This window comes from Triticum aestivum, chromosome 6B (genome assembly GCF_018294505.1).
Source record: "Triticum aestivum cultivar Chinese Spring chromosome 6B, IWGSC CS RefSeq v2.1, whole genome shotgun sequence".
Taxonomy (NCBI): domain Eukaryota; kingdom Viridiplantae; phylum Streptophyta; class Magnoliopsida; order Poales; family Poaceae; genus Triticum; species Triticum aestivum.
Window position 1 is genome coordinate 422,712,534 of NC_057810.1, and position 22,135 is coordinate 422,734,668.

The 22,135-nt window shown below is 45.5% G+C and overlaps 3 protein-coding genes across 4 annotated transcripts; 2 read left to right on the forward strand and 1 right to left on the reverse strand.

Moving 5' to 3' along the window:
• Window positions 1–767: 767 nt before the first annotated feature.
• LOC123134185 (probable serine/threonine-protein kinase PBL28) lies at window positions 768–3,652 on the forward strand. Of its 2 annotated transcripts, XM_044553482.1 has the most exons (7): window positions 802–1,151; window positions 1,262–1,285; window positions 1,398–1,865; window positions 1,952–2,067; window positions 2,248–2,508; window positions 2,677–2,874; window positions 3,208–3,652. In XM_044553482.1, exons 1-7 carry the CDS (start codon window positions 1,073–1,075, stop codon window positions 3,274–3,276), a joined length of 1,215 nt encoding a protein of 404 aa, XP_044409417.1. In that variant the 5' UTR covers window positions 802–1,072; the 3' UTR covers window positions 3,277–3,652. The 2 variants fall into 2 exon arrangements, with proteins under 2 accessions (XP_044409418.1, XP_044409417.1); XM_044553483.1 differs by lacking the exon at window positions 2,677–2,874 and having other exon boundaries at window positions 768–1,151.
• A 7,298-nt stretch (window positions 3,653–10,950) lies between these two features.
• LOC123137325 (uncharacterized) lies at window positions 10,951–11,736 on the forward strand. Its single transcript, XM_044557037.1, has one exon. It carries the CDS (start codon window positions 11,130–11,132, stop codon window positions 11,586–11,588), a length of 459 nt encoding a protein of 152 aa, XP_044412972.1. The 5' UTR covers window positions 10,951–11,129; the 3' UTR covers window positions 11,589–11,736.
• Window positions 11,737–12,009: 273 nt separating this feature from the next.
• LOC123137324 (uncharacterized) lies at window positions 12,010–19,415 on the reverse strand. Its single transcript, XM_044557036.1, has 2 exons — window positions 18,830–19,415; window positions 12,010–12,494 (listed from the first exon to the last, which is right to left on the reverse strand). The coding sequence occupies exons 1-2, from the start codon at window positions 19,188–19,190 to the stop codon at window positions 12,010–12,012; spliced, it is 846 nt and encodes a 281-aa protein (XP_044412971.1). The 5' UTR covers window positions 19,191–19,415.
• Window positions 19,416–22,135: the final 2,720 nt, after the last annotated feature.

A 22,135-nucleotide genomic window follows, 5' to 3' on the forward strand; every position in this document is an offset into this window, starting at 1 on the left:
TACCTCTTGTGGGGCTCACGCAAGGGTCACTTTCTTGACATGTGAGGGCGTCAAGTGGTGCGCCCAGCCGCCTCTATATTTTTCTGTACACGTTTTCGTATATTAGATGTTCCTCTTTTGGCTTTTTGATTTTCGACTGGTTTTCGAAAAAAGAAGTAAGAAAAATCTGTTGCATGGTGTGCTTCTGGGAAAAGAAATATGTGCTTCTCGAAAAGGTAAACAAAAGAAAAAATTCACAACCATTGTGATGTAACACCTTACTCCTACTTGTGTTCTCGATGTTCTAATAGATGCTGGATTACAAGTCTTGCTTTTTCTCTTTCCTTTTCCCCCAAGTGATGAGTGCTAGTTTTCTCTATGCCTCTATGGTCAGGTCAGGATGCATCTTCCTGAAAGGTTGAGCGAGGAAGCACATAGAAATCCGTATCTTAATCCTGCCTAAAGGAAACTTGGAAAATACCGATCAGGTTGGCTAATTTTCCTTGCTACTGTTTTAGCCTGCATGTGATTTGTTGAAATGGCTCATATCTCTCTTGATGCATTAACTTACAGTCGTACCGCATGTTTTTAATTGTATGAATGAACAGTGTTGTTGTTGGTATGTTCATTGGGGTTTACAAACTACAGGTCCAACTCAGCCAAGACTGGACCTAGCTCCTGCACTAATGCACCACATTTCTCTTGAGTGCACAACAGAAGCAGAACCTCAATCTCACGCCTCTGTGACCACGAACGATCGGTCCAAAGTCCGGACTATGCCCTGAGACTGAAAGCAACCTATACAAGACACCGATTCGCACAAGATTCCCCGCCCAAACAGAGCAGAGGGTAACCAAACCAGTGAGCAACGGTGCATACTTAGCTAGGTGCGCCAAGACCAACGCATACGAGAAGGCGAGAGCTCCTTAAACTAGTCAAGTACCGGACCCTGCAAGAAGAATATCCAGCTCCGCCACATACACCTAGCTGTTACCAACGATGGTAACTAGGGTCAGACTGCCTATAAATGGGGCTCCATGGGAGTAGTCGCAAAGTTCGTCCCCGTATGATTGCAGGGAACTACTAACTGAAGATGGAGAAAGCGTTGCTCTGTCTAGTCTTGATCTTGGTAGCCTCACTGGGCTGCAAGGGTGATCCAGATATTGTCACAGGTTTGATTTCTGAGAAGCGTCAATCACGAGAGGTTCTCTCTCTAAGTACGTAATCATTAACGACCCATCTCAAGGACCACTAACACTATCCTTCCTTTGGGAAATTGCAGAAGGCGACTACGTCAGGATCAAACGTACGCCTCCTAGCTTGTATACATGCATATATAGGAGTACTTGGACAAAGCTCTCTAACTAATAAAGGATTAATGGTAGGCAATGAATTAATCCAGCCTAACACCTTTCCAGGTAGCTTGTTGGCGATCCTGATCGTGTTCCCCGTCATGATGCTGGCCCTCGCCCTCGCCATCGTCAAGTACCTGACGCCCAGGGGAAGATCAGCCGATGATACCATCGGCTCCTCCGATGACGAGACGAAGGTGCACGGCGGGGAGGTGATCAACCGGTGGTCGGGGCTGTACAGGTTCACCAAGGCCGAGATCGAGCGGGCGTTGGACTACGCCAACAGCCGGATCTACCTGGGCTCCGGCAGCGCGGGGCAGGTGTACCAGGGGGTGCTGCCCAGCGGCCAGCTCGTGGCCATCAAGCACATCCACCGGACGGCCATGTCCGGCTCCTTCACCAGGGAGGCGGACGGGCTGTCCAAGGTCAGGCACCCCAACCTCGTCTGCCTCTTCGGCTACTGCGACGACGGCAGCGACCAGTACCTCGTCTACGAGTACTGCGCCAATGGCAACCTTGCCCAGAATCTTCTCAGTAAGAAGGATCCATCCATCATGTTTAGTATTTAAGCTAGCTAGAGTGTTGAATTACTATAAGTTTTGCATCCTATTGATTGGCAGGAAGTGACTCTGTGCTCTCATGGCCAACAAGGGTGAAGATCCTCAGGGACTGTGCATCTGTCCTGAGGTTTCTTCACACACACTCCGATGGATGCATTGTACATAGAGACATTAAGGTGAGCATATCCTTGTATTTTCGATCCCTCAACATAAGCATGAGCTTCTTTTCAAGGAAAAAATAAGTATGGGCAAGAAAAAAAAAATCTTCGCATTCACAAAAAGAAAAATAAAGAATGAAGTAAGAGCAAAATTTGCAAAGCCATCTTATCTTTTATGTGCTGTATTCATTTTTACAGCTTACCAACATCTTGCTGACAGAGGACATGGAGCCTAAGCTGTCTGATTTTGGGCTGGCAAAAATGCTGCAAATGGAGGAGACCAAGGTCTTTACAGATGTGAGGGGAACCATCGGTTACATGGACCCTGAGTACATAACACACTCCAAGCTTACTTGCGCAAGTGATATCTACAGCTTTGGTGTGGTTGTGCTGCAGCTTCTGTCAGGAAGAAAGGTCATAGAGCTTGACATTGTTGCGCGCGATTCTCTCACCAAGAAGGTAAATTCAGGCATATATTTCCAGAATCATATCCCTGTTACACTGAGAAGGAACTCGGCAGAGTCAATTTGACAAGTTATTCTCACCATTGGTTGTTCTTATCTTGACTTACAGTCAAGGAACTCAAGTTTTTGATGCACCTAATTTGATCTCCGTTCTTGTCTCAAGGCCAAAGATGTTGTAACTGGGAAAAAACCACTGGATGAATTCATAGACTCGCGTGTTCGAGATGAAGTTAATATCGAAGATTTTGTATTGATATTAAAGATTGGAGTCCTCTGTGTGGCACATTCTAGCGTAGGGCGTCCAACAATAAAAGATGTGTACGAGGAGATGGACAAAGCATGGAGAAATACAAACACAAAGGTTTGAATCATTCACACGATTTTTGCATCACACACACCACATTATGCTACCTTTGTTAGCGCAACCAAATTTCTCACCTTTGACCAAATTTCAATAAAAAATATTTAGGTTGGTTAGATAAAAAATGTTGCAACTATATTTGTCACTAAAAGTAGTTCTTCAATATGATCTGTTATAATATTTTACTTGCATATATTCATATAAAAAACCAACGCTCAGAGGTGCGGAATGAAGGTTGTGTAAAGTAACAATGTCATGTATTTTGAACCAAGGGAGTATTTTCTGAACTCACTGTCCATGCTTTCTAAAAATCCTACTGTTATACTTGCGCAGGCTACTAGGTCAAGGAAGGAGATAAATTCGTCAAATACAGTACAGTATGCAAAAGTGATAGATGTGTAGTTCACATTTTGTCCAAACCAAGAAGAACAATGGCGTGGAATTTGCAAGAGCAGACTCTTCACATGAACTGCAGAAGATGCTTAATGCCAAAGCTATGCAAAAGGGGTATTGCACTTATGAACTGTGATATTGGCAGCCTTAAGATTGGTTCCACTTCCACGTGGATGCATGCTATTCCCTCTAGGTTTTCTACATACTTAGTTGTATATGCACAGTACAAAGAGCATGAAACGGTAACTTCCGAGTGGAAGTTCAGTTATGTAATTCACTACTTGGCGAAACCTAACACAGGGACACAGCATGATAGGGTGGTTTCCGTCAAACTGTCCTAAAGTGTACCTTCCAGGCCCAATACAAAAGATTGCGTTTCTGTTCATGTTCAGAATGCTAATCTGCAAACACAGTGGAACTACCATCGATAGAAGCACATAAAGGGCCGCGGATTAACTTCATACGAGCTCGCGTGAACAGTAAAACTAAAACAAATGAAAATAAGTCAAAAAAATTCTGATTTTTCTTTGTGTCAAACTTTGGCAAATGTTTTCAATGTTTGCCAAGTTTTGTCATAGAATACATTCATGGAAGTTGTGGGAAAAAAAATTGATGCTCAAAAAAAAATGTTTCCAAAAGCATTTTGGAGCATCGATTTTTTTTTGCCATGACTTCCACGAATTTCTTCATGATGAAACTTTGCAAGAATTGGAAACATTTGTCAAAAATTATCACAAAAATAATTCAATATTTTATTATTTTTGGATTTTATTGTTCACCCGAGCTCATATGAGCTCGAGCTGACGAGGACATTTTCACATATAAAGAGGCAGCAATGCTCTATTGTCCCGTGAATTTGTTATACGAGAATGTACAACCCTAGATATATTTGCTAAATTAGGGCATATGTGTAATAGTTGTTGCCGTTAAATATATTGCTCACCTTTCTTCATTAGTTTGGACATTTTGAGTAATTGGCTCGTGAATGAATTCAATATGGTATCAGAGTGAAGAGGCCTTGAGTTCAAGACCCTCCCAACACAGTATTGAAAAAAAAATATTCTGCGGCCTACATCAGTTCCACGTCTAAGTACTAAATAAGCATAGACGTGAGGGAAGTGTTGGAATATATTGCCACCTCTCTTCATCAGTTCGGACTTTTGGATAGTTGGCTGAAACATGACACTATTACACAAGCGGACTATTAAGCCCCCATAATCCCACATGATGAGGAAGCACTGTGTGCAATGTCAACATTGCAGACGGTGCAAATATAAAACTGTTTATCCAAAAAATAAATATGTGCGATAAGAGGGCCATCGCGCACGACCAAGGAAAGAAACTGTATGCGAAATTGCAACATAAGACCCACGGTTTCACAAAGACAATTGTATATGATGACTAGCCATTTCACACACAACTTATGGGGTCCTTTGTAGGTACATGAGTTTCACTCCTATGGCAACACCACTTCTCTTCTTCATTCTAGCTAGCAGAACACTCACTTGATGAAACCAGGCATAGATTTCATCCGGTCACACTATGACTTTACATTCATACGATTGAACTACGGTATGTAAACGAAAAAGAACTAATTAATTGCAGCAGCGGCCGCCACGTGTTGCGTGAGTGCACGCTGAAATGATCTAGATGACGACTAGAGGGGGGGGTGAATAGGAGTTTTAAAACTTTTACGGATTTGGATTTATCCTAATGCGGAATTAAACTAACAGATACTTTTCAAGCACAAATCCTAAATATGCTAGGCTCAACTAAGTGAACCAACAACCTATGCTAAACAAGATAGGCAATTAAGCAAACTAGCAAGCACAAACTATATCACAAGGTATGGAAATAAAGGAACAACAAAGCAATTCAACTATCACAAGATATATCAATATGGGCAAGTATGAATTGCGAAAAGTAAAGGGTGTGGGTATGAGATAACCACAAGTGAGTCGGGGACGCGGATTTATCCCGAAGTTCACACTCGTGAGAGTGCTAATCTCCGTTAGAGCGGTGTCATAGCCAAAGCTCCGGGGCGTCACCAAGTGACTCACCGTATTCTCCCTTTCGAGTCACCCCCAACGGATGAGCCTCGGTTCACTCGGGGTTGGTCTTGAAGGCGACCACCACACCTTTACAAACCTCTCCGGAGCACACCACAACCACGGAAGCTTCCGGAGGAACTTGACCACCTAGGCCACTTGAACACTCTTCCTCGGAGCACACCACAAAAGGAAGCTTCCGGGGGAACCTTGGCCACATAGACCTCTTCACAATCTTCTCAATATATCACCAAACCGTCTAGGAGGCGAAGCCTCCAAGAGTAATAAACTCACGGGCTCTCACACGAACAAATCGATGCGGGGAGCTCAAACCAATGCAACAAATGCAATGCAAGGTCAAGCAACAAATGCTCAACTCACTCTCTCAATCTCACAAGATGCAACTCAAGAAAGTGGGAGATTGAAGAGAGGGGATGCAATGGAGGAAATCAACAAATGACTCCAAGATCCATCCACAAATCCCCCTTCACTTAGAAGGGAGATAGGGGTTTGGGAGAGGTGGTAAGAGGCTCAAAATGATGTTTAGAATGTGAATGAACAACCCCCAAACCGGTGGGGAGGAAGGGCTCTTTTATAGCCAACTTCCAAAACTAGCCGTTGGGGCTCCAACGGACACTTCCTGGACACCCTGTGCCCATGGGGGTTTAGACCCCGTGCCCACGGGGTCCCGTGCGCACGGTACAAGCCCGTGTGCACGGGGCCCCGTGCCCACGGGGGTCAAAAACCCCGTGTCCACGGGGTACCCAGAACAGCCTGCAGCAGCCCACTAAAATAGTGATAACTTTGGCATACGGACTCCGAATTCGATGATCTTGGGCTCGTTTTGAATCTATGGAAAAGCCCAAGGTCCTCACATAGAGAACCACCCAAGATCAACAATAAATAATGATGCAAGTAATGCAAAGGTTTGAGCTCTCTACATGCGACATGATCAAGCTACTTGCCCGAGAGTCCCTCTTGATAGTACGGCTATCAAACCTATAATCCGGTCTCCCTCCAAGCACCATGAGACCGGCAAAACTAGGAAAACCTAGCTAAGGTATACCTTTGCCTTGCATATTCAACTTGAGCTTGGTGATGACTCCAATGCTTGTCTCAAGTTGGAATCCCTTTCTTGTCCACAACCACTTGGTGAAGATGCTTGAATTGATTCCTCATATTGCAATGAGGGAAGCCTTAACTTAAGCCCATCTTCACATGAGCATTATCATGATGTGGACCGCAAGCTTCAAAGCATATAACCTCCGGCTTCTCATCTTGCACTTGGACTCCTCGAACCCGATGACCATCACCACTTGATGTCATCCACACATAGGCTACTTGAGATCTTTCCTTTTGATGCAAGCCCATGAGAAACACCTAACCCACATAGACATACCAAACACATAGCATGGGTTAGGTAACAAAGCACAATTCACAATTACTTACCATACCACTAGATCACTTGATCTCACGTGGTACAATGTTTGTGCTTTGAGAGTTGACCACTTAGATATAATCTTCGAGCTTCATCTTGGTCAACCAACATCTTTACTCGAAGCTCCATCTTGGTTTCTTGAAAGCCACAATGAACTCTTCATTTCCCTTCATTGCTTCAAGACTATATCACCAAAGACTCTTCCATGACCATATCAAGTTCCACTATGAATATCATCTTGGTCACCACTTGCCCTTTTAAAACTCCATCACAATCTCTTGAGAGGCATAATGAATTCGTCACTCTAGTTGCTTGCATCAAGACTTGATCAACCGAAACCCAACACATGAGCTCACCATGATCTTGTCTTGAGACCATAACTTGAATTCTTCTCTTTGATTATTCTCTCAAGCCCTTGATCCTTAAAAGCCCTCCATCATAATATCTTGAGAGGCACAATGAATTCTCCACTCTAGTTGTTTGCTTCAAGACTTGATCAACCTAAACCCAACACATGAGCTCATCATGATTTTGTCTTGAAACCATAACTTGAATTCTTCTCTTTGATTACTCTCTCAAGCCTTGATCCTCAGAAGCCCAAATATATCAATCTTTGAGATCCTCCAATGCACTCCATCATGAACATAATTAGATTAGGCATTGAAACCAATCTTGATGGCTTCAATAGAAGTACCCGAAGACCAACTTGAAACCTCACTGGATATGGGATCTCGAGAGCCAACACCTAGGCCCCGTGAGCACGGGTATCCAAAGAGTTGACACTCGACCCCGTGCGCACGGTACAAGCCCGTGTGCACAGGGTATCTAGAGAAGGATACCATGAGGACTTCTTCGGATGCTTTGATGGCAGACTTCACAAAACAACCCAATGCACTTCAAGCATCACTATGGAACATATCTTCATATAAGATTCAATGCACTTGATGCTCCATAGGAATTGTCATTTAATATCAAAGCATAGGGCAAATATATCTTCATATATATGGACTTCATCCTTGATTCCGTCCAATATCCTTGAGGCACTATCTTCATATATATATGGACTTCATCCTTGATTCTGTCCAATATCGTTGAGGCACTATCTTCATATATATGGACTTCATCCTTGATTCCGTCCAATATTCTTGAGGCACTATCTATGGACAAAACCTTCAAATATATATCTCACTGAAAACATTAGTCCATAGAGATTGTCATTTAATTACCAAAACCACACTTAGGGGCTACATGCCCTTTCACACGCGTTGTCACTTGCATGGGCCCGAGCACTAGTGCAGGTGCTGGCGTTGGCACGTGCATGTCAGCGGGGACCTTGTGGATCCCACCGGCTTTAAGCTGGGCGATGATGTGCAGCGCCCAACCCATCAAATCTACGGGGCTGGGAGCTAGCACAGGGCAAGGACAGTCGCGGCGACTTGGGCCCTGCAAAAATTCTCCCATAGCTCCTTATGTTCGTGTAGCTCCTCCGGCTCGTTGTCTTCCTCAGGAAATTGAAAGACTAGGGGCACCTCATCCTGCTGCGCCATGGCTTGCCACGCAGTTGTCTGGTTGATTGGGGCAAGGCGGGCAAGAGGGGAATCGAAAGGGAGGGGGGGTCGAAAGAGGATTTTAGCGAAAGCGACTACAGCGGCTCGAGCCGACTCGCTTGCTTACGGCTGCCTGCTCCATGGCACCCACCCGTCTCCGCGAGACTTCATCGTGGCGCTGTCCCCATGTCTCACCAAGCTCAATGTTCACCTCCCGATTCCACCATTTAAGTTTTGATTATCTATGAATTTTTGAACCCATTGGTTGAACTGAGTGTAAATTAATGCATTTTGTTAGAAATAGAAGATGGGGAAATATATATTTATCGAGGAATCAAAAGTGATTCGGTGTATAAAAATCATCTTGCATGTACTACCTCCATTCTAAAATATAAAGAGTCAATTACACCGGTGGTGCTAGAACTTGACGCAAACGGTCACTTTGATGCTACAACTTGTGGTGTACATCAAAGTGATGCAAAAACTTGGTTCGAGCGTACAAATACGGTGCTAATCGCTTTTGTATACGACCGCGACGCTGAGGAGGTGTGCTGGCGTGGCACGCGGCCCGCTGTCATTGACCCAACAATGAAGACGCCGGTGTGTGTGCTCTTTTTTCAAAAACTGCCTCATTTTTTATTTTATTTTCATGCAAAAGCACTTGATAAGAAGGCCTCGAACCTGCAACAACTAGCTAAACTTGTGCGCAGCCAGCCAACTGATCGAATGTCGCCGGTTGTCACTTGAGGATACACACGCCTTTTATCCATTAGTCAAACAAGATAAATTAATATTTGAATTGGAGAATAGAGATGCAGCACCTGAGATGCTATTCCATGGCTCCTTTGATTCAAAGGAATTCCATGGGATTTTTGGAGGGTTGGAATCCTTAGGATTTTTTTCTACATTTGTCGTTTGATTCACATGATTGAATCCTATAGGATTTTTTCCTATGGAATCAAGTGTACTATTTCATTGGAAATCTAGCATCCACGCCAACCTTTTTCTTCAATTCCTTTGTTTTTCTGTAGCATCAAACACTCTATGCTAATCCTATAAGATTCAAGTGGACATGCCACTCAAATCCTGTATTTTCCCTATTCCCGCGTTTTGAAAATCCTGCAAATCAAAGAGGGCCTAAATAAAGGATTGTCACTCTTTATGTCTACAACAGAGTGACCGACAGAAGTTAGTGCGGCTCATTGACAACATGTTAGGTTTTCATTTTTCGTTTTGTGAAGTTTGTAAAAGGATTTAAATAATAACTATAAATAATAAATAATATACATATAATTGTAAATGTGTATTGGAGCAATTGCAGTCTGATGGCATACTACGGTCATATTTATTTTTTCATACATATATTGTTTTAAAATGTATAATTACATTTTAAAAAACAAAAACTTTATTGGAGGAATTGCAGTCTGATGAACACTTTTAAAACGTACTATTTTTATGGTATGGAAACTTTGATATGCTATAGTCATTCCAAGGGATGAATATTTTATTGAAAACATGAAAAAGGTTGAATTTATTGAAAAATAAATATATAGAGAAATCGATTTAAATTCTTAATTAATATGAAAATAGTTTTTAAAATTAGTTAATATTTTTATATTTCATAATTTATTTTTTGGATTTTTATGAATTTAATAGGTAAACATCTTATGAAATTATATGAAAATTTTAAGAATGTAACTTAATTTATTTATATGGATATTACTTAAAATTGTAATTCAAATGTTTTGTGTAATTTCTAAAACCTAACATGTGGAAAATGGCTGCACTAACTGAAGTCCGTTTTAGCCTATGAGCACGTTCTGCTATAGACATAATGCGTGACAATTTATTGTAATCATGTAACTACAATTGTTGGTGTGGAAGCTCTGCTCGTTTGTTAACCTAAGGTTGCATGTGCGAATTTCAGCAGCTGCATACTTAAAAAAAAATTCTAAATTTATGTTGTCTAACTGAAAATATATAAAAATGTTTTTGCTCTATGCTGGAACGACGACCTTGATGAGGTGGTTAGCTGCACGCGCAGGGTACTACAGGTCGACGGCTTGAATGCCCACATCCCCGTTTTCGTCGGTGGCTTTTTGTGGAAGAAATACAAAAATCAAAGTGTTTTTTGTCGGGGGCTTTTCTATGAAAAACATTAAAAACCCGAGGTGATTTTCACAAAAAAGCATTATACTGTCAGTGACAACAGGTCCCACGCCACGCTGACATGCCTCGTCAACGTCGTTGCCGTACACAAATGTGATTAGCACCGTATTTGCACGTTCGAGCCAATTTTTTACACCACTTTAATGTACACCACAAGTTATAGCACTAAAATGACCGTTTACGCCAAGTTCTAACATCACCGGTGTAATTGACTCAAATATAAACTAGCCTACCAAAACGTCTTGTATTTTGAAGTGGAGGTAGTAACTTGTTTATTAACCAATGAAAACAAAAGGTATGGGGTAGTGAGTAATACCTAACAATTTATGCTTTTGTTGGCCCGCCCATTCGTTCAAGCTCCGACACTGGTCTGGAGTAGCTGCATACAACCACAAAAACTACATGGCCAGCCCGTCCACACGCATAATCGCCTATTTCACTTGCAAAACTTTCAAGTACAAGTTTCAAAACGAATGCGGCTACCGTTGGATTCTCTAACGCACCACTTGTGAACGTGAGGCTGATACCCGGACACGCCGTAGCCGCCAAACCGACGGCTCAAACTCAGCCGCTCACGTCCACCCGTGCGCCGCCGAATGCCGAACACAAAACCCCACCCACCCACGCACGCACCGCGCCGGCGTCGGCATCGGCATCGGCATGAAGAGCTCTGCGGACGACGTGGACATCGAGCTGGTCAAGGCGGTGGCGCAGGCGTGGTACGCGCACTCGGGCAACCCGCGGCCGTCACGAGCGCCGGCGGACGACGACGACGGCGCCGGTATGGGCGCGCGCCGCGCGGGCGCCCCGCGCTACAGGCCGTCGCGGTTCAAGCTGGAGGCCGCCGCGGCGGCGGCGGCGGCCAAGCCGCCGAACAGCAGGCCGTGGGACTTCACGCAGTCGCTGTGGGACACCTACGAGCTGGTCACCGTGGCGCAGAAGATCGAGTCCAGCCTCGCGATCGTGGACGAGGCCACGGCCAGGCCAGCAAGGCGTGCCTTCACCAACGAAGACGCCACGCGCGGCGGAGGAGGGAAGCGGGCGAGGGAGAGCAGGCGTAGCCTCAGGAGCCTGTTCCGCCGGTCCTCGTCCAGGAGGTTCGAGGAATCAAGCAGCTAGCTGCCTAGTGTTCTCCTCTCTGTCTGTTTCTCTCCTCTAGTCCTTCCTTGCCTCAAAGACTTGGGCAGCGTCTATGCAACTTATTACATTGTCAACCACAGCATACTTCCATGCATTTAGGAAGAGAAAACACAGTCAGATAGAAATACATATATAGCGAATGAAGCATATAATCCAGAATCACATCGCCAATCAGAGTTCAAGCACGATAATAATGAGTGATGTGTCTGCGGTCCATCAGTCCAGTCAGGAACGACGACAAGCAAAAGAAAATGCAAGTCCAAAATCCAGGTAACTTGGGTGATCGCACCCTACGTCCTAATAGCACCACAGGAATGGCATAACAAATGTCTTGCCGGTAAATGAAAGGAAATTTGGTACGAGGTGCCGACACCTCATTTGCATTGCAAACCTCAGCTTCTCACATCTCCAGTAGCGGAGAGCCGATTGCAGCGACGGAAGGAGCATCTGATGCAAGTGTGATGTGGCCTGTCGATTCGGCCTGCCCGGCGCCGGCAGGAGATCCAGCATTGCCGTCCATGTTGGCAGCATCAGTTGCTGGGACGCCCACCGCAGTTGCAGAATAGGCGACAAGATAGAAGTGCATGGCATTCTGATCATCACCTGCTGGGTAGCCAGTATAGTAGGGGACGCCATTCTGATCATAACCTGCAGGGTAGCCAGGATAGACTGTATAGTAGGGGATGGCGTTCTGATCATAACTGGCAACTGGGTAGCCAGCATGTCCACTAGCTTGCACATCTTGATACCCCGCCATGGGATTAGTGTATGCGTAAGGCATGCCATAAGCTTGAGTTGTTTGAGCAGGGAGATTGTTAAATGCACTTCCATATGCAGCTTGAGCTTGTGCCGTCCCAGATTGACCTGCTGCTACTTGCACCAGTCCTGCAGCAGTTTGTTTCAAGAATTAGGTACACACTCATAATAACAAGAATCATGCTGCTGAGAGTAACACATGAAAAGGGGAACTGCTCACAAGAGGCGCTCACTGAATCAATTGCCAATATTAACAATAGACATTTCTATTAATTCATTTTTACTCATCATACATACTTCCTCAGAATTTCCCCAAGGAACTGCATTTCTTGCTAGAAGTTGGTCTATGGAATGCCATGACTACATGAGCAATAGCAGTAGCACCCAAACATCCCATTAGGGCACAATAACAACGGCACAACACTATGTGTGACTTGTGTCAAAAAAGGGACTGACATGGTGCATTCATCCGCGTCTACCTCCAGAATATTAAGGGGGGGGGGGGGGGGGTGCAAAAGTAAAGGTATGCTGGACCATGTCCAAAGAAAGAAGCATGTACCAGGACTTGTCGTTTATTAATTTAGCAAGGCCCAATGGTTTCCCTGTTGAGTTTTTATCAAGATTTGTGGGAGGTTATGAAACAAGACTTGAAAAGGCTTTTTTACAAATTTCACAAAGTAGAGTTGGATGTTGAAAGGCTTAATCAAGGAATCATTGCATTGATTCCTGCTATGTGACTACATCTACTCCTTTCTTGTCACACAGCACATGTGCCATCCGTATTGCACGTGACCCTATGAAGCATGAGCTCACCAAACATATCGGTGCAGATGCTTCCTTTGTGCACTCCCGTGTGCAGGATCGGATGATTGCTCTTCAGTATGTGCCTTCCGAGTTATAGTTGCTGGATTTCTTCACAAAGGCCCAGACTAGAGCACATCAGGGCTTTTACCTCTCCAAATTCAGTGTTGTTGATTCACCATGAGTTTGAGAGGCGAGGAGGAGGGGGTGTTGTATGAGGGGCTTTCAGCATATTGTACCATGTGTGTACATGTATATATAATGGCCTATGACCTCATGGAGATACAGGCTGCTATTCTCTAACAATCCAAACCTTAAACCGAGCAGGGAAAAATACCTTGTGCTCTCATGTCAGCATTTTGCATCTCCGCACGTAACTTGTCAACCTGTTCGGTCATGGCTATGAGGCTTATTTCCATTGTTTTCATCTGCTCAGCTTGCTTGGTATTCATGTCCTGATTATGCTCAAATTCAGATCTTTTGCAGAAGTAAAACAGATATCAAGTTAGCAACAACTCCGTATGCTACAAATAAAGTTGGTATGGGAAGCAACGAAGTGAGGGAGTGTGAGATCACAAACCGTATGTACTGATACTCTTTCTGCAACTCCTCTAGCTCAGAACGCAGTTCAGGGAATCTTTGGTTGACTTCACTCTGCTTTAACTTGTTAGTCAGCTTCTGTAATTTAATAGTTAATTCCCGGTTTTTCAGCACGGAGTTTCTCAACCCCAAGATGCACTTTGTTAGGTACCCGATCTAGTTTCCCTTACAATTCGATTACAGCCACAAGAGGGCAGTGATTCACTCTCTGGATACAACTTGCCGAAAGAAAAAGGAAGAAGAAAGTAAGTGCTCGTGCCGTTGCCGCTGCCGTGATCCAAGCCGGGATGCCCCTCCTCCGATATTCTGCGCTTAAGTAGTGTTGTCCCAGTCCGGGCCCACGAACCTGCAGTTGGTGTGGCGAATCCTTGTTGGCCTGGCGATGACGCGTCCTTGGCCTTGATTCGTCCACTTGTCTGCCAGTGTGGCCCGATCGGCTGCCATGGCAGTGCCTTTGCCTTTCATTGCCATGGCAGCTGTTTCGCTGCCCGTCTCGCCCTCTGCATATTGGACGCTGACATCCCCTTCTCCTTGACTTGCGGCTTGCCTCCAATCCGGCAGATGAGGGAAACGAGACTGTAAGGCAATGGCATCCTCCCAAGTAGCGTCCACCTCCTCGGAGTCTGACCAACCGTACCAGGACCTGCTCTCGGCGCCATCTTGTTTGCAAGATCTCCACCGGAATGAGATCAGCCTTAGGCGGCACTGGCAGAGACGAAGAAGCTGTTGTACCTGGAGACAGAGCTTGTCGTAGCTGAGAGACATGACAAACGGGGTGAACTTGCGGTGGTAGTGCGAGCTCATAAGCGATCGGGTTGATGGCTCGCAATACTTGGAATGGTCCAAAGTATTTAAACGACAACTTGTGGTTGGCTCTGCGGTGGACTGAAGACTGTACATACGGCTGGAGCTTGATGTAAACCTCGTCGCCAGGTTGAAATGATCGGTCAGTGCGTTTCTTATCTACTTGCACCTTCATGATGTGGCGAGCTCGATGTAGGTGCTGCTTAAGGACTTGCTGCATGGTTCTTCTTTCCATCAGCCATTCCTTCAGAGCAGGATCTTACAAGCAGATGCAGCCTCAATGCCCAATGCCTCGGCTCATGGCCATACAGAGCATGGAACAGCGACATGTCTAGGGCAGAGTGGTAGCTCGAATTATACCAGAACTCAGCCAGCGCCAGAAATTGACTCCAGTGATTTGGACAGGCATGAATGAAGCAGCGAAAATAGATCTCCTAGCATTGATTGACACATTCTGTCTGACCGTCCGTCTGCGGATGATACGGTGTGCTCATGTTCAACTCTGTCCCAATGATTTTGAACAATTCCTACCAGAATCTGCTGGTAAACACTGGGTCTCGATCTGAGATAATTGCCTTAGGGAGACCATGCAGCTTGTAAACATTGTCCGAATAAGCTCGAGCGACCTTGGCTGCTGTGAAAGGATGATTCGGTGGCATAAAATGAGCATACCGTGTGAACTTGTCCACAACGACGAGGATACAGTTGGCCCTGTTGGATTGCGGGAGGCCATCAATGAAGTCCATAGTAACAATCTCCCAAGCTCCTTCCGACAATGGAATTGGTTCTAATAGACCAGGGTATTTGACTCGCTCCGGCTTGGCTTGCTGACAAACGGCACAAGTGCGCACATACTGGCGAATAGTGTCCTTCATTTTGGGCCAGGCAAAAAGGCGGCGGATGCGATGATAGGTGACCGGAAATCCGGAGTGCCCACCCATGGTGCTGTCATGGAAGGCGCGCAGAATACACTGCTGTAGTGTTGGCGACCCACCGAGCCATAATCTGTGGCGGAAGTACAGCAAGCCCTCTGAGACAGAAAACCTCTGTTTTGCATCGGGTCGCTTGGAAAATTCAGTGAGCGGTTTCTTAGATTGGTCATTCTCTGCATAGCTGGCATGGATGTCCTCCACCCAAGTAGGTTGGCACACTGACATGGCCATGGCTTGGTTTAAAGTGTGTAAGTGGCCGGAGAGCACGTCAGCGGCGCTGTTGGCAGCCTTGGCGATAACTGATTTTGTATCGCAGACCCAGCAACTTAGTGAAAGCTTTCTGTTGCCACACCGTGGACAGCCGTTGATCATTGTGACGGATGAGACTGCGTTGATCCGTGCGAATCAGGAACTCCTCATGATGGAGATAGGGGCGCCATTGCTCTACGGCTATCAGTATAGCCAGACACTCTTTCTCGTAAGTGGAGAGACCCTTGTGCTTTGGCCCCAAATGGGATGCCCCCCTTGTTGTAGCACATCGCCCACTCCATAGTCACAAGCATCGGTATCAATCACAGATTGTTTGGAGAAATTCGGCAGCTGCAAGACAGGTGCTGAAATGAGACCTTGCTGTAACAGAGTGAAAGCTTTCAGCGTGTCCTCCGTCCAAACAAAAGGTTGGTGTTTCTTCAGCAGATTGAACAGTGGTCTTGCGATGATGCCAAAGTGCTTGACAAATTTCCGGTAATATCCCGCAAGACCCAAGAAGATGCGCACCTCTTTGGCAGATGTTGGCACCGGCCAGTTTCTGACGGAATCAATTTTACTTCGATCAGTCGACACCCCATCAGCATTGATCACATGCCCTAAATAAGCATTTGTTGTTGACCAAAAGAGCTTTTGGACTGTTTCACTTGCCAGCCATCTTCGTGTAGGAGCTGTAACACTTGCTTGAGGTGAGATACATGATTCGACAGTGTCTGGCTGAAGACCAAAATGTCATCGAAAAAGACCAGCACACAAACACGCAGCAATGGATGCAATGTGGTTGTCATGGCTCCATTAAAAATGGTCGGTCCGCCTGCTAGTCCAAAGGACATAACTAGGAATTCCCAATGGCCTGAATGTGTGGTGAATGTTGTCTTATATTCTTCGCCTTCAGCCATACGGATCTGATGGTACCCTGAACGCAAATCCAGCTTGGAAAACCAACGACCACCCACCAATTCATTTAAAAGTTCATCGATGATTGGCACCAGGTATTTGCTGACGATAGTCATAGCATTCAGGTGTTTGTAGTCCACGCACATGCGCCAGCTGCCAGGTACCGTCTTTCTTCTTCACTAGCAAGGCAGGAGAGGAAAAGGGGTTGGTGCTCTTCTGAATAATGCCAGCATCCAATAATTCCTTCATTTGTCTTTCAATTTCAGTCTTCAGTTCAGGTTTTTGGCGATACGGACGCAAGTTGACTGGTTGAACACCTTCCGTCAGTGGTATACGGTGGTCACAAGCATGCCGAGGTGGTAGGGTGTGTGGTTCCTCAAATACATCTGTGTACTGCTCGAGAACTCTGAGACATTCAATGGGTATGGTGTTGTCGACAATCCCTTGATCTGCTACAGTATTGAGGTGAACAACATAAGCCACGGCCGTTGCTTGCAGGAATGCAGAAGTTCCTGGGATGATATAGTGGCACATTGTTGCAGATCTTAAGTGGCGGCCTGTAATTCAACAGCACCAGTACCTATTGTGACTGATAGGTGACGTACTTCTCAATCAATGTACATGGGGCTATGTTTCTTGACCCAGTTCATACCTAGTATTGCATCATACACTCCCAGAGATATGACTTTGAAACCCGTGATGAATTCTTGACCCTGACACATCCATTGGCACTATGGAATGTAACTATTGCACAACAACAGAGCACCATCAGCTACTTTGACCTAGCAGGGACTGGTTAATGGTGAGACACCCTTCAGTTGCTCAGCCAGACGTTGGTCCACAAAGGATGGTGTACTCCCAGAATCTACCAGCCAAAGAACCTCTCGGCCTTGGACCCAGGCATGCAACAGCATAACACCAGGACCTTCTGAACCTGCCACTGCGTGCACGGATATAAAGCAGAGGTTGTCGTCTTCAGGTTCAGTTAACTGACCTGTCGATCACCAAGTACATCTGCATCTGTACTGAACAGGGCGATGTAACTATTGCACAAGAACAGAGCACCATCAGCTACTTTGACCTAGCAGGGACTGGTTAATGGTGAGACACCCTTCAGTTGCTCAGCCAGACGTTGGTCCATAAAGGATGATGTACTCCTGGAATCTACCAGCAAAAGCCTTGGACCCAGGCATGCAACTGCATAACACCAGGACCTTCTGAACCTGCCACTGCGTGCACGGATATAAAGCAGAGGTTGTCGTCTTCAGGTTCAGTTAACTGACCTGTCGATCACCAAGTACATCTGCATCTGTACTGAACAGGGCGAGCAGTTCCTCAACCACATGCATCTGAACTGTAGGGGGACAAGTATGATCTTTACCCCATCGCTCACCGCACTTAAAACAGAGACCTCGAGCTCTGAGGAATGTTCTGAGAGCTGCAATTTTGCTGTTATCAGGCGCTGCTCTGGCTGTGTCAGTGCCTCTCCTATCTTCAGCTGTTAGAGTAGGAGCAGTGGGTCGAGGGAATGCCACTGGTGCTGCCGCTGTACTGGTCGATGCGAAGCGCGACGCTGGTGGTCAGGGAACGGTGGCGCGTAGGACGGCCTTGCCATCTGCCACTTCTTCTTGCAACAGGGCCAAGGAGCAAACTGTGTCCAAGTCAGGCGGTCGCTAGATGAGAAACCACCGCTCGAATGTCAGCACGCAGTCCCTCAATGAATCGCGTCAGGAAAAAATAAGGATGGGTCAGTTCAGAGTATGAGATCATATGATTCATAAGAGTTTCAAATCGCTCAATAAAATCTGCGACAGAATTGGTCTGACAGATAGCATAGAACTGGCGAAATAATAGCTGATGTTTATCTCGACCAAATCTGGTGCAAAACAAGGCTGTGAACGACTCCCAGTTGAGCCCCGCAATTTTACGCTGCACTGACTGCAACCAAATCATGGCTGGTCCTGAGAAATTCAGGATCGCCATTGGAACATAGTAGGATTCGTGCACCGTGAACATCTGGAAGTATTGTTCTGAGAGTCTTCCAGAGCTGTGGGTTCTCGCCGACGAAGACGGGAAACATCATCGGCAGCGGAGTTTGGCCCAGAGCAGAAAGAACTTGAGATGACAGTGGCGACGAGATCAGGGAAGGAATCAGGGTCATACCCGTGACCGGGGAAGTCGCCAGTGACTCGGGGGTCACCGACGAGGATCCCCCAGGATGCAGTGGTGCGTCGTGGCCTGATTGCCCTTGGATCTCGCGCGCAACCATGGGAGGGGTCGCAAGCGGCGGCGATCCGGTGGATGGTGCAGTTGAAGACGACGCGGCTTGGAGAGCCGCGACCGAGAGCTCCAATTGTGCGAACCGCGCCTCCAACTCCGGCTTCCAAGTGACGAGGGAGTCAATCCGCGCCGTCTGCGTCGCCAAGGCCTGGAGGATGGCATTGTTGTTGCCGTCTTGCTTGTTGGCACGGGCGGTGGCCTCGTCGCTCATCTTGTCGAGGTAAGCTTTGAGCGCGGGATCCATTGTGGCGATGAGGTGATCACACGCTTGCTTCTGGCGGCGGGTTTCTAGGACGGCGATCTAGGCGGCGGCGGGGAAGGGTGGTATGTGGCTAGCTGATACCACGATGTTAGGTACCCGATCTAGTTTCTCACAATTCGATTACAGCCACAGGAGTGCAGTGATTCACTCTCTGGATACAGCTTGCCGAAAGAAAAAGGAAGAAGAAAGTAAGTGTCGTGTCGTTGCCGTTACCGTGATCCAAGCCCGGATGCCCCTCCTCCGGGCCCATGAACCTGCAGTTGGTGGGCGAATCCTTGTTGGCCTGGCGATGACGCGTCCTTCGCCTTGATTCATCCACTTGTCTGCCAGCGTGGCCCGATCAGCTGCCATGGCAGTGCCTTTGCCTTTCGCTGCCATGGCAGCTGTTTCACTGCCTCTCGCCCTCTGCATGTTGGACGCTTACACACTTGCAGCAGTTCCTTCTTCACTGCATTATCAGCAAGCCTTTCAGCCTCCATTTCTCGGACCATTAGCTCGCTCTTTTGCATATCAAATGCAGCTTCAAGGCTGGCTTCAGGTCTCTTGCCTTTTTTTAAAAGCTGCTGACACACATGAATGATGATTAAGAGCAGCTATCACACCATGTTTCTATCAAAAACAAAGACTGCATAAACACAATAGGTATTCCACCCCAGCACAAAAAAAAAATCCAACTCTCTCTGAAGAAAACATGTTTCCAGATAGAATTCCCCATATCAGCTCAAAGAAATAGATTCAAAATATTGATATGCCTAGCAGGCTAGCACCTAATCAAGGGCAGGGTTCACACAGACACACTATTCTTTCCAAAGAACATGCCTGATTTTCCATAAAAGGACAATAAATGAATAAAACGATAAAGTTGCTCCAAGCACAACTATGGATGCACCAATTTTTTCCGTACAACGAGAATTTTTGCATTTAGTGTCAACAAGAATATGAGAAGGAAGAAAAAAGTACCTGATGACGCCATGGCAAAGCGGACGATGCTAAAGGCTGAAAGACTGAGGGATTTCACCAGACAGCAATGAGGCACCTGGAACTGGATTTGAGGGATCTATCACCAGACAAGCGCCAAGGTTGCATGAGTGAATCTCAGGGAGTTTTTTGTTTTTGACAAGTTCTCGCAGTTTCTTCGCTTGATTTCAAACTGGATCTAAGGGATCTGACCTGAGGTGTGGGAATTGGAGGAAGGAAGGCTGGGGAACAAGTGGCAAGGTTTCGATGTTTGGCCGTCTGATGGCTTTATTGTTCTATTCAAAATTTGCGCAACCGGTTTCCTTGATCTTGGATTGGATCCGGAATTCAAGTGATAAGTAGGTAAAGACGATAGACTTTAGAAATTTCATAAAGGAGTACAAGCATAGTAAGTTTGCTTTCTAATTTAGAAATTTGGTGAACAGATTCGACTTGAGAAAAGTTATAATAGAGTAAAATCCTAGTGTGTTTGCTTCCTAATTTAGAAATTGCGTAAATCAATTCTAATCCCTGCCTTCAAAGCCAGAGGAATATATTGTGTTCTCATCAGGACCATTTGAATAGAATTATGCGATATTTTGGATATAAACCCTCATCTAGGAATCTATGTAACTCTGATAGGGCAGGTCCTTACCTTTCCATACAAACATAAAGCTTGTGTAACTATGCATGAAATCCATATCGAAAGATAATAATAATGGAATATTATTTTACATACTAATGTATACCATTCTTCTTATATTGTTGCAAAAAATCAAGCATTTCCTTTCAGTTGAAGTTTAAGAAATACTTAAACATTCTTGACTCCATGGATTTTTTAGACAAGTAAGCGAGGCCAAAATGAACGCCATTACCCCATATAGTCTTCTAAGAGAATTTGTACTCTCTAGAATTGCACAGAAGTTTGTCATACAAAAATGCAAGTAACAAGAACTTAATTTGGAAATTTGGGGGAACGATTTTCATTTTCCCATGTCAACAGTCGTGGACCCTCAGCTAGATATGCAAAAAGGAACATTCCTATGCATCAGCTGCATGGCGACTAATTAGAGAGAAAACTTAGATGGCAAGAAATGGCATTCAAAGCAATATTTTTAATAACGGTGAATAAGGCTAACACTGATAAAATGAAATCGTAGAGCTTGTAGCTATTGTGCACAAACAAAAAGACTTACAATATTGCTCAGTTAATACATATTTGAATGGACAGAAAGGACGGGCCCATAAACAATAACGAGTTCTGCCAAGCAAAGAACTTGCTCCTTAGGCCCCATAATTTGTACTGCTAATAAGCGGTTTATAATATTTATTTATTTTGACGCGTCAACGGCGGGCTTACGCCGGCCTGAACTTATATTGCCCAAACCAAAGTTATTACAGAGTAGAGTTACAGGGGGAGCGATTTATAATATCTCTGCCTAGAAATTATTCGCTTTCCATAGAAGTTGCTACAAGACCACGGACGAAGTACCAAAGCCTATTCCTGTACCAAACTTGGCTGCGGGTTCTTGAGTGTTGATGATCAGACTCACATACACCTATTGATCTTCTAGTTGTATGTTGTGATTGTAAAATGTGGTTATTTGGGAGTTAACATTGATACTATTTTGTTACTAAACTTGGCAATACAGTTGGACCGTATAAACAATGCTTGTGGAATGGCTAGAAACGGAAACAGCATTTCGTGTCAATTCACCAATCATCAATGCCGAAGTAGCACGAGGCGTGAGACATGTGTACTGTACCGTGGATCACCAGCTAGCCTTGCAGACGCGCCCCTTTTCTCGAGCAAGCACCGTGATCCATGGGCGCGCTCGGTACAACAGCTGACCGGTAGTAGCGAACTTGGCGGATTGTCGTACGGGTTGCGGCATTTTGTCGAACAGCTTCAAAGCGTCGGACGCTGCGGTGGTAGCGTGCCCTCGCCAGGCATGGGTTGGAAGTCGGCG